The sequence below is a fragment of the Schistocerca nitens genome, chromosome 5, assembly GCF_023898315.1.
Source record: "Schistocerca nitens isolate TAMUIC-IGC-003100 chromosome 5, iqSchNite1.1, whole genome shotgun sequence".
NCBI lineage: Eukaryota > Metazoa > Arthropoda > Insecta > Orthoptera > Acrididae > Schistocerca > Schistocerca nitens.
In genome coordinates, this window is record NC_064618.1 from 748,183,495 (window position 1) to 748,196,190 (window position 12,696).

The window sequence follows — 12,696 nt, forward strand, 5'->3', positions numbered from 1 at the left end:
AACATCCCTAGGTCCACTGTTTCTGATGTGATAGTGAAGTGGAAACCTGAAGGGACACATACAGCACAAACATGTACAGGCTGACCTCATCTACTGACTGACAGAGACCGCCAACAGTTGAAGCGGGTCATAATGTGTAATAGGCAGACATCTATCCAGACCATCACACAGGAATTCTAAACTGCATCAGGATCCACTGCAAGTACTATGACAGTTAGGTGCTAGGTGAGAAAACTTGGGTTTCATGGTCGAGTGGCTGTTCACAAGCCACACATCACACTGGTAAATGCCAAACGTCACTTCACTTGGTGTAAGGAGCGTGAACAATGGACGATTGAACAGTGGAAAAACATTGTGTGGAGTGACAAATCACAGTACACAATGTGGTGATCCGATGGCAGATTGTGGGTATGGTGAATGCCCGGTGAACGTCATCTGCCAGCCTGATGTTTTGCATGGCACTATCACAGCACAGTCCTACATAAATTTTTTAAGCACCTTCTTGCTTCCCACTGTTGAAGAGCAATTTAGGGATGGCGACTGCATCTTTCAACATGATCAAGCACCTGTTCATAATGCATGGCCTGTGGAAGAGTGGTTACACGGCAATAACATCTCTGTAATGGACTAGCCTGCAAAGAGTCCTGACCTGATTCCTACAGAAAGCCTTTGGGATATTTTGGAAGGCCGACTTTGTGCCAGGCCTCACCAAAAGACATCGATACCTATCCTCAGTGTAGCACTCTGTGAAGAATGAGCTGCCATTCCCAAAGAAACCTCCCAACACCTGATTGTGCGGATGCCTGCGAGAGTGGAAGCTGTCATCAAGGCCAAGGGTGGGCCAACACCATATTGAATTCCAGCATTATCAATGGAGGATCCCATGAACTGTACATCATTTTCAGCCAGGTGTCCGGATACTTTTGATCACATAGTGTAGGTTGTCCCTAAACAGCTTAAGGCAAAGAGCAGGACATTTCTCTTGTGAAGATCATGCACAATTTTCTTCCCCATATAGAGCAAGCCACCCTATCCACTAAACACCTCCAACCTTTTGTCTAATTCAGATTCAATGACAGCAGCTGCATGATCTGCATCCATGGCAAGCGTAGCTTCTGCTCCTTTTAGAAGCTTCCTGCTCCTTTTAGAAGCTCAGCCAGTCTTCCATATACATTTTACCCAGTCTTTTTCAACTCAATGAACCCCCATCTTTGACACTTATCTGTATATGTCCAGGCTCTATTGAAATCATATCAAATGCACCACCCACCAACGGTAACTACAGTCTGACTGTCATCTACTGAATAACAAAAAATCCCTCCCCTACACACATGACACACATGGACGGTAACTCTGCCAGTGATTTCAAGGACAGATGATTTCCCCATCAAGCTAGTTCAGAAACCAATTTCGCACACTATTTCTTTGGATGATACAATACAAGGGCTGAGTTGCCAATCAATCAGAATTTCCTTTTATCACCCATTACCACCCTTGGTTCAAAAAACTCAATCACATCAGTCACCATTGTTTCAACTACCTCATCATATTGAAGGGTATCCTACACTTATCCACAAAAATTATGTCATACTAAGTCCATCCTTCTGTCAACCCTATTCCACATTCTGCAAACTACAAGTCATTTCCATGTGGACAACTATGGAGCAAGTTTTTTCCAATACTTTCTACTGAAGTCCATTGTGTATAAGTGATGCACGGCTACAATAGTTGTACTGAATCCTGGGAGAAGTATGGAGTGAAAAATGGGGTACCTGGTGACAGTATCAAAAAATTAATACTGATATTAAAAACACGAAATAGGAAAAAGTGCACTAACTATGGAGGAATCTCCTTTTTATCACAATGTCTAAAATTTTTGGAAAAGAGGTACCCAAGACCCTCAATTTGAAGAACAGCAGCGAAGATTTAGGACTAACAAGGGAATAACTGACCTTATTTTTGAACTCCCAAGAAGACCACACAACAATTGGATTTTTGTAATTTTTTGTATTTATGGCATGTGACGTTCAGAACTCAAAAATCAATCACACAAAGAAATTCGATCCAACTCGCAACAATTCTCAAGAAAATCGACTTTGAAATTTTCTGAGTGTCTTTGATACTTTAAAACAATGTTGAATTTTCTACAAACAGTGTGACTGCAATTGAATGCTTCCTTACCAAGTGGGCAGTCTAGATTCAATTCCCAGCCAATGCAAATTTTTAAATAAAGGTACTCGATCTACAAGCATATCTGTGAAGCGTAGCACCCATTTTTTTTCCATTCGGTTCAAATACCTACATCATTTAAATATAAAATTCTTCAAATAGATGCTAATTAATACATATCTAATCATTATTTTTATGAAAGGTGCATATATTATTATTTCTGATTACACATCACACATGAAAATCCAGTTTCTTTGCAAATATAAATTCTTAATTACCGATTTGTTATAAAAGATTGTTAACAAAGATCATCTATATTATGTAGAAACATAACAAATTAATTTTTTATGTGTATGTATTTTACTCTTCACAGAAATGATAGCAGAACATGCACCTTTGTTTAAAAATTAGCATTGGCGAGGTATCAAATCCAGGCCAACCACTTGGCAGGCAGGCATTCTACCACAGAGCCACACTGCCTGCTGAAATCCCGTCTCCACTCCCTGGCGTTAAAGATGCTCGGAAAACTTCAAACTCAAAGTTCTCAAGAATTTTTGAGAGTTCCGTCAAACTACTTTGTGTGAGTGATATTTGAGTTCTGAACTTCACACGCCATAAATATAAAAAAACATAAAAATCTGTCATACAAATGATGGAAAAATGTTACGAGAAAAGAAAAGACCTGATAATAGTACTCCTGGAACTGGAGAACACACACAACAGATATAAAATATAGGAAATATAGAATGGCCCCAATGCTCTAATTACAAAAATTCAGATGCTGTATGATAATTGTGAGAACAATGTACAAATGGGAGATGGAAAGTAAAAAGTGGTTTAGAACAAAGACAGATGGGGCAGTTCCCTTTCCCCTATAAATGCTTCTGTGTATGCAAATGAGTTCCCATTTGCTGTGAAATATATATGGAGGTGCAGCAGAAACTGGATCTATGGAACACTAAGTTTAAAGAGTTAAGGTTAACTATATGCAAAAACAAGTCAGAGGCAATGCAAATGAGTACATAGACTCCAAATTCTTCCACCTAGTATGAAGACTTCCAGGGATAAGAATGTTCTTCTTACAGTAAGATAGACCATATTCAAAACTTTCCTTCTGTCAAACATGTCCTACAGTATGGAAATGAGTCGCATAACCAAAAGACAAGTAAGTCAACTGAAAGCTTGTGAAATGAATTTCCAAATAAGTACATAAGGAGTGACATACAAGTGGAAGTGACCATGGAGGAAGGACCAAATATAGTGAGACTGAAATGGTTTGATCATGTGAAATAGATTCAGCCTAACTGAATTCCCGATCAGAACTTGGAAACAAATGTGCAAGGTTGAAGACCAGTTGGACATTCCAGATGGAGATGGCTACGCTAAATTAAAGAATACCTTGAAAGGAAAAGAGATTCACTGGATGTTGTTCTGCAGGGGGAAATCTACAGGATAGAAATAGATGGACGCAAATCACTCAAATACATTGTGTCCCACCCCCCCCCCCCCCCCCCCATGAACCGTGGCCCTTGCCGTTGGTGGGGAGGCTTGCGTGCCTCAGCGATACAGATAGCCGTACCGTAGGTGCAACCACAACGGAGGGGTATCTGTTGAGAGGCCAGACAAATGTGTGGTTCCTGAAGAAGGGCAGCAGCCTTTTCAGTAGTTGCAGGGGCAACAGTCTGGATGATTGACTGACCTGGCCTTGTAATACTAACCAAAACGGCCTTACTGTGCTGGTACTGCGAACGGCTGAAAGCAAGGGGAAACTACAGCCGTAATTTTTCCCGAGGGCATGCAGCTTTACTGTATGGTTAAATGATGATGGTGTCCTCTTGGGTAAAATATTCCGGAGGTAAAATAGTCCCCCATTCGGATCTCCAGGCGGGGACTACCCAGGAGGACGTCGTTAACAGGAGAAAGAAAATTGGCATTCTACGGATCGGAGCGTGGAATGTCAGATCCCTTAATCGGGCAGGTAGGTTAGAAAATTTAAAAAGGGAAATGGTTAGGTTAAAGTTAGATATAGTGGGAATTAGTGAAGTTCGGTGGCAGGAGGAACAAGACTTCTGGTCAAGTGAATACAGAGTTATAAATACAAAATCAAATAGGGGTAATGCAGGAGTAGGTTTAATAATGAATAAAAAATAGGAGTGCGGGTAAGCTACTACAAACAGCACAGTGAACGTATTAGAGTGGCCAAGATAGACACGAAGCCCTTGCCTACTACAGTAGTACATGTTTATATGCCAACTAGCTCTCCAGATGACGAAGAAATTGAAGAAATGTATGATAAGATAAAAGAAATTATTCAGATAGTGAAGGGAGACGAAACTTTAATAGTGATGGGTGACTGTAATTCGACAGTAGGAAAAGGGAGAGAAGGAAACATAGTAGGTGAATATGGATTGGGGCTAAGAAATGAAAGAGGAAGCCCTCTGGTAGAATTTTGCACAGAGCATAACTTAATCATAGCTAACACCTGGTTCAAGAATCATAAAAGGAGGTTATATACATGGAAGAATCCTGGAGATACTAAAAGGTATCAGATAGATTATATAATGGTAAGACAGAGATTCAGGAAACAGGTTTTAAATTGTAGGACATTTCCAGGGCCAGACGTGGACTCTGACCACAATCTATTGGTTATGAACTGTAGATTAAAACTGAAGAAATTGCAAAAAGGTGTGAATTTAAGGAAATGGGACCTGGACAAACTGACTAAACCAGACGTTGTACAGAGTTTCAGGGAGAGCATAAGGGAACAACTGACAAGAATGGGGGAAAGAAATACGGTAGAAGAAGAATGGGTAGCTTTGAGGGATGAAGTGGTAAAGGCAGCAGAGGATCAAGTAGGTAAAAAGACGAGGGCTAGTAGAAATCCTTGGGTAACAGAAGAAATATTGAATTTAATTGATGAAAGGAGAAAATATAAAAATGCAGTAAATGAAGCAGGCAAAAAGGAATACAAATGTCTCAAAAATGAGATCGACAAGAAGTGCAAAATGGCTAAGCAGGGATGGCTAGAGGACAAATGTAAGGATGTAGAAGCTTATCTCACCAGGGGTAAGATAAATACTGCCTACAGGAAAATTAAAGAGACCTTTGGAGAAAAGAGAGCTACTTGTATGAATATCAAGGACTCAGATGGCAACCCAATTCTACGCAAAGAGGGGAAAGCAGAAAGGTGGAAGGAGTATATAGAGGGTCTATACAAGGGCAATGTACTTGAGGACAATATTATGGAAATGGAAGAGGATGTAGATGAAGATGAAATGGGAGATGCGATACTGCGTGAAGAGTTTGACAGAGCACTGAAAGACCTGAGTCGAAACAAGGCTCCGGGAGTAGACAACATTCCATTAGAACTACTGACGGCCTTGGGAGAGCCAGTCCTGACAAAACTATACCATCTGGTGAGCAAGATGTATGAGACAGACGAAATACCCTCAGACTTCAAGAAGAATATAATAATTCCAATCCCAAAGAAAGCAGGTGTTGACAGATGTGAAAATTACCGAACAATCAGTTTAATAAGCCACAGCTGCAAAATACTAATACGAATTCTTTACAGACGAATGGAAAAACTAGTAGAAGCCGACCTCGGGGAAGATCAGTTTGGATTCGGTAGAAATACTGGAACACGTGAGGCAATACTGACCTTACGACTTATCTTAGAAGAAAGATTAAGGAAAGGCAAACCTACGTTTCTAGCATTTGTAGACTTAGAGAAAGCTTTTGACAATGTTGACTGGAATACTCTCTTTCAAACTCTAAAGGTGGCAGGGGTAAAATACAGGGAGCGAAAGGCTATTTACAATTTGTACAGAAACCAGATGGCAGTTATAAGAGTCGAGGGACATGAAAGGGAAGCAGTTGTTGGGAAGGGAGTAAGACAGGGTTGTAGCCTCTCCCCAATGTTATTCAGTCTGTATATTGAGCAAGCAGTGAAGGAAACAAAAGAAAAATTCGGAGTAGGTATTAAAATCCATGGAGAAGAAATAAAAACTTTGAGGTTCGCCGATGACATTGTAATTCTGTCAGAGACAGCAAAGGACTTGGAAGAGCAGTTGAACGGAATGGATAGTGTCTTGAAAGGAGGATATAAGATGAACATCAACAAAAGCAAAACAAGGATAATGGAATGTAGTCGAATTAAGTCGGGTGATGCTGAGGGAATTAGATTAGGAAATGAGACACTTAAAGTAGTAAAGGAGTTTTGCTATTTGGGGAGCAAAATAACTGATGATGGTCGAAGTAAATAGGATATAAAATGTAGACTGGCAATGGCAAGGAAATCGTTTCTGAAGAAGAGAAATTTGTTAACATCGAGTATAGTTTTAAGTGTCAGGAAGTCATTTCTGAAAGTATTTGTATGGAGTGTAGCCATGTATGGAAGTGAAACATGGACGTTAAATAGTTCCGACAGGAGGAGAATAGAAGCTTTCGAAATGTGGTGCTACAGAAGAATGCTGAAGATTAAGTGGGTAGATCACGTAACTAATGAGGAGGTATTGAATAGGATTGGGGAGAAGAGAAGTTGGTGGCCCAACTTGACTAGAAGAAGGGACTGGTTGGTAGGACATGTCCTGAGGCATCAAGGGATCACAAATTTAGCATTGGAGGGCAGCGTGGAGTGTAAAAATCATAGAGGAAGACCAAGAGATGAATACACTAAGCAGATTCAGAAGGATGTAGGTTGCAGTAGGTACTGGGAGATGAAGGAGCTTGCACAGGATAGATTAGCATGGAGAGCTGCATCAAACCAGTCTCAGGACTGAAGACCAACAACAACATTGTGTCACTCCCAATCAACTACAAGTGAGATGTTTCCAATTTTTATTTATGTTTTGTTGTTTCCATCCCGTAATTTTTATCATCACAGTACTTTTATAAACTATTAAACACAACAATATGTTCGTAACACATGGAAATAACATGAAAAGTGCATAAGTTTACCATTATAGAGGGTGTACATAAAGTCCAGGAACACTTTCAATTATTTATTGCACAAGAACCAAACATTGTACAGATGTCATACATATGTCATTTTGAAGAGAACCCCTGACAGTTTTTTATGTATACCACCACAGCGTAGTTTGGTAATTTGCTGATAGCCAGAGCTACTTGCAAACATGGCGAGTTCACGTGCAGAGCGAGCTTCCTGTGTGTTGGAGTTCAACAAAAACAAGTGTGCTACAGCTGTTCAATGGATGTTTATAACCAAGTACAGTAAGAAGCCACCAACAAGGAATGCCATTTACCACTGGCACAATAAATTCCTTATGACAGGTTGCTTATGCCCGGCAAAGAGAAGCAGATGTCCCAGTGTGAGTGAAGTGAATGTGGAGTGTGTACTAGAGACATGCATAAGGAGTCCAAAGAAATCAGTGTCCTGTGCATCCCATGAACTCGAAATGGCTCCAATAAAAGGGTGGAAAGTCCTGCAACAGAAGCTGTCTATGAAACCATTCAAACTGGAGCTAGTGCAGACGCTCAATGACGATGAAAAAGACAAGCGTTTTGATTTTGTTCACAGTTGCAACAATTAAATGAGGATGGGGATGGCACTGTTGATAGCTTAATTTTTAGCAATAAAGCCACTTTTCACACCAATGGGAAAGTGAACAGTCATAATTGTCGAATCTGTGGTACAAAGCATCCATATGAATGCATTGAATTTGAGAGTTATTTCCCAAAGGTAAATGTTTTTTGTGCCTTATCATGTCGAAAATTGTATAGGCCATTCTTCTTCACCGAGAGCACTGTCAGTCGATATTCCTACCCGGAAATGTTGCAGCAATGGCTGATGCCTCAAATGCAATCAGACTCTCCGTTCATCTTTCAGCAGGATGGGGCTCCACCCCATTTTCATCGTGAAGTTTGTGGGTACCTGAACATGGAGCTGCCACATCATGCTACAGAAGGGGACAGCTGTTTCAAGAAATGACCTACCTGATCACCAGATCTCACTCCATGTGATCTTTTTCTGTGGGGACACATTAAAGATCTGGTGTATGTACTGCCTCTACCAAGTGATGTAACAGAGCTCCGGGAGAGAATAAGGGAAGCGACTGCCACAATCGAAGAGGCCATACTGGGACACGTGTGGCAAGAATTCGATTACCGTATTGACGTCTGCCAGGTCCCTCATGGTTTGCACATTGAATGCTTGTAAAAAATAGACCTTTCAGAGTATCTCTTCAAAATGCAATATGTATGACATCTGTACAATGTTTAGTTCTTGTGCAATAAATAATTTAAAGTGTTCCTGGACTTTATGTACACCCTGTATAAAGATAGTCTTAGGCCCACCCCTTCATTATAATTCAACACAACTGGAGTGTTCTCTAGCCTTCTATGTAAAACAGATGTTCAAACCACATTTGTTGCAATCCATAGTTTAATTCTTAATGATTCTATAATACTCCACTTTCTAAGTCATCTGCTCATATGAAAACATAAAATCTAATAAACCTCTTCTCTTTCCCCACTTTTTAATTATGGAATCCATTGATTTCTGATACAGACATAACAAGTGTTCAAATAAAAAGGTATGAAACATTGTAACACCAAAGAGATTGAATTTTACATGTGCCACTTTGGAATAACATAGTGAGACATCTAGGAATACAACTGTAGTGCCTAACACCGCACTAAGTAGAATAATGAATAAAATAGATGAGCTTGTCTTCCCTCACAAAATGCAATTACTATTACTATTTATTCTTATTATTCTTATTCTTATTATTATTATTATTATTATTATTATTATTATTACAATTGTTATTAAAGATAAAACATATCTGATCAGATAATGCATTTTTCTATATGAACTGATGAGCCACTGTTCAAGTTTTAATACACAGTTACATGCACTCTAATATACTATGATTCCAAAGCTCAGTATACCAACCTGTAGCATGCAACAAAGTGAGCATATGCAACGACAATCCAGTTGTGATGAGCCTTCACTATTTGAACACGTAAAGGATCCATCCAGTTTGAACCTGAAATTTGTTAACACACACTGTATGATAATTTTTAAAATCAACTGCTTTTATTAATTCTATATCCAATCTCAACTTATATGGGGTGATAGTATAAGTAATTTTGAACAAAAAATGTTGTATGAATACAGGTCCGCAAATGCTTCGTTAGGGAGGTATGGGTATTGAAAGGAACTTTAATTCTGCAAAACTTATGTGCACAACATGAATGTATACGCAATACAACTGGACCGTAATGTGATTTTCATGAAAACAATGTTACAGAGACATACAGTTATGTTACACATTTTTACACTATGTTTATTCACTTTGCATTTAGTACATAATATATTACAGCATGCATGTTCCGTGCATTCAGTTGAAAAAGACATACCACATCTTTTACAAATGGCTTTAACACTTATCGTGCAGGTATTGTACAGTTCACAGGTGCGAATATCCCACCATGAACGTCAATGCACTTTTGCGCTCGAGCGATAACATGTTGTGTTGCTTGTTCAATTGCCTGTGGTTGGTTCCTAATCAATTTAGCACTGTCCATGATGTGACAAAACAGTTCATCTCGTGTATTTACCTTCACTTTGTGCACCTCTGATTTCTTCCAACACCATAAACAGAAATCAAAAGGTATAAGGTCAGGTGATCTTCGAGGCCAGTTAATAGCACCGCCATGGCCAATCCAGCGATTAAGGTAGGTGCAGTTAAGATGGTCCCTCACACGTAAAGTAACTTGTGGAGGGGCACCGTCATTTTGAAAGTACATTCCAGTTCGCTTGAATGTCTTTCACTAGTTCCACAAATGAATTTTCCAAAAAATGCAGGTACCTCTCTCCCTTCAATTGTTGAATGATAATATATGGACCTATCAAAAGGTTACCGATCATGCCGCACCAAACATTTATGGCAAAACAAACGTGGAAATTGCTATCCACTGAAGCATGTGTATTATCCCATGACCTTCGATGATTACTGCATGTGTTGTTTATTTCATGTCATGAAAACTGGGCTTCCATCAGTGAATAGTATGTATGGAAGCAAATGACTATTCTCAATTACCCAGTGACAGAACTGAAGTCGTTGGACATTGTCGCTAACGTGGAGATTTTGGACACACTGTATGTGAAATGGGTACAGGTTTTCCACATGTAATGTTTCCCATACACGTGTCTGTGGGATGGTAATATTCAGAGTATTTGACACTGGGGTCTTTAGCACTTCTGTTAACTAGGGTATATGCAATGAGATGCTGAGTCGCAGATAAGCACAACACAAGGACCGTCGCAAATAAGCTTTCGGCCAGTATGGCCTTCATCAAAAATAGGCAACGCGCGCACACACACACACACACACACACACACACACACACACACACACAAAAAAAAGCAACTCACAACACATAACTGCAGTCTCTGGCAAGTGATGCCACTCTGAAGTGTCAGTAAGCAGACCAAAATCACCTATTTAGCTGCTCAGCAATCATAATGGCACCAAAATGGAAAATATAGAGAAGGCCAAACTTTTGAACGCACCTTCCGAAACTGTTTCATCAAGAAACATCGCAATATGGTTCTTTGGTCAAACCCTTGCACTAACACTGAAAAGGCACATATTGATTGTGGAGCAGAAAGTAACAGTTGCTTAATTGAGGAAAGACATCTGAATCTGATGACAAGTCTGCCAGGTTCTACAGAGGTTATGAAAAAAAAAAAAAAAAACTTGCTCACCTTCTGACATTAGTTCATTGCTTGTCACTGGAGTAACAAAGTATACCTAGAGACTGGAAAAAAGTGATTGTCATTATAATTTTCAAGAAAGGTCAAAGGTCAAATGGACATATTGACATATTTATAGGCCTACACTGCTGATTTGAATTTACTGTAGAATTTTTGTACCATGTTTCCTCCTCAAGCACTGTGACATTTTTGGAGAACAAAAAATCTCCTCATAAAAATCAACACGGATTCCGCAAACCAAGATCCAGCGCAACTGAGCTCACTCTGTTTTTTCACGAGATCCAATGTGCTTTCGAAATCAGCTAAGTGTTGTTTAGTGAAAACAATAAGAACTTACCAAATGTCAGATTTCTGACTGGATTCTGGACAACATGTCCCTCTTTAGAGAACAAAACTGACTGTGTAAAGTTAACTTCAGGAGTATTCCAGGAAAGTGCGATAGGATTGTTACTGTTTACAACATACATAAATAATCTAATGAAGAACATCAAAATCACTGTAAGGGTGTTCGCAAACAATACAGTTGACTATAAGAAGTTAGCAATGTCAGCATACTGTAGCGAACTGCAGGAAAGCCTGCAGAGGATAGATGACTGGTACAGAACTGGCAGTTGATCCTGAATGCAAATAAATGTAACATACTGTGCATATACTGGCAAATAAATCAATTACTATATGATTATAATGACAAAAAATCACTGGAAACTGTAACTAATTTAAAACATCTACGAATAACCACGCTAAGTGATATAAAATGGAACGACCACATAATAAATTGTGAAAAAAGCAGATGACAGGCTGAGATTCACTCAAAGAAGGAACTTGCCCCCCTTCTTGCAGTCGTGTACCGTAGGTCTGTAGAAGAGCATAGCGTTCCAAAAGATTGGAAAAGGGCACAGGTCATCATCATTTTCAAGAAGGGACGTCGAACGGATGTGCAGAACTATAGACCTATATCTCCAACGTCGATCAGTTGTAGAATTTTGGAACACATGTTATGTTCGAGTATAATGACTTTTCTGGAGACTAGAAACCTACTCTGTAGGAATCAGCATGGGTTTCGAAAAAGACGATCATGTGAAACTCAGCTCATGCTATTCATCCACGAGACTCAGAGGGCCATAGACATGGGTTCCCAGGTAGATGCCGTGTTTCTTGACTTCCACAAGGCGTTTGATACAGTTACGCACAGTCGTTTAATGAACAAAGTAAGAGCATATGGACTATCAGACCAATTGTGTGATTGGATTGAAGAGTTCCTAGATAATAGAACGCAGCATGTCATTCTCAATGGAGAGAAGTCTTCCGAAATAAAGAGTGATTTCAGGTGTGCCGCAGGGGAGTGCCATAGGACCGTTGTTATTCACAATATATATAAATTACCTTGTGGATAACATCGGAAGTTCACTGAGGCTTTTCGCGGATGATGCTTTAGTATATCGAGAGGTTGTAACAATGGAAAATTGTACTGAAATGCAGGAGGATCTGCAGCGAATTGACGCATGGTGCAGGGAATGGCGATTGAATCTCAATGTAGACAAGTGCAATCTGCTGCAAATACATAGAAAGAAAGATCCTTTATCATTTAGCTACAATATAGCAGGCCAACAACTGGAAGCAGTTAATTCCATAAATTATCTGGGAGTAGGCATTAGGAGGGATTTAAAATGGAATGACCATATAAAATTAATCGTCGGTAAAGCAGATGCCAGACTGAGATTCACTGGAAGAATCCTAAGGAAATGCAATCCAAAAACAAAGGAAGTAGGTTACAGTACACTCGT

General features: G+C 39.6%; 1 protein-coding gene across 1 annotated transcript in view; it reads right to left on the reverse strand.

Annotated features, from left to right (window-relative positions):
• Window positions 1-12,696, reverse strand: part of LOC126260957 (BTB/POZ domain-containing protein KCTD3) — a 264,436-nt gene that overhangs the window by 193,384 nt on the left and 58,356 nt on the right. The window contains exon 4 of the mRNA XM_049958473.1: window positions 9,086-9,179. Coding sequence (XP_049814430.1) covers window positions 9,086-9,179 — 94 coding nt within the window. The remainder of the gene's footprint in view (window positions 1-9,085; window positions 9,180-12,696) is intronic.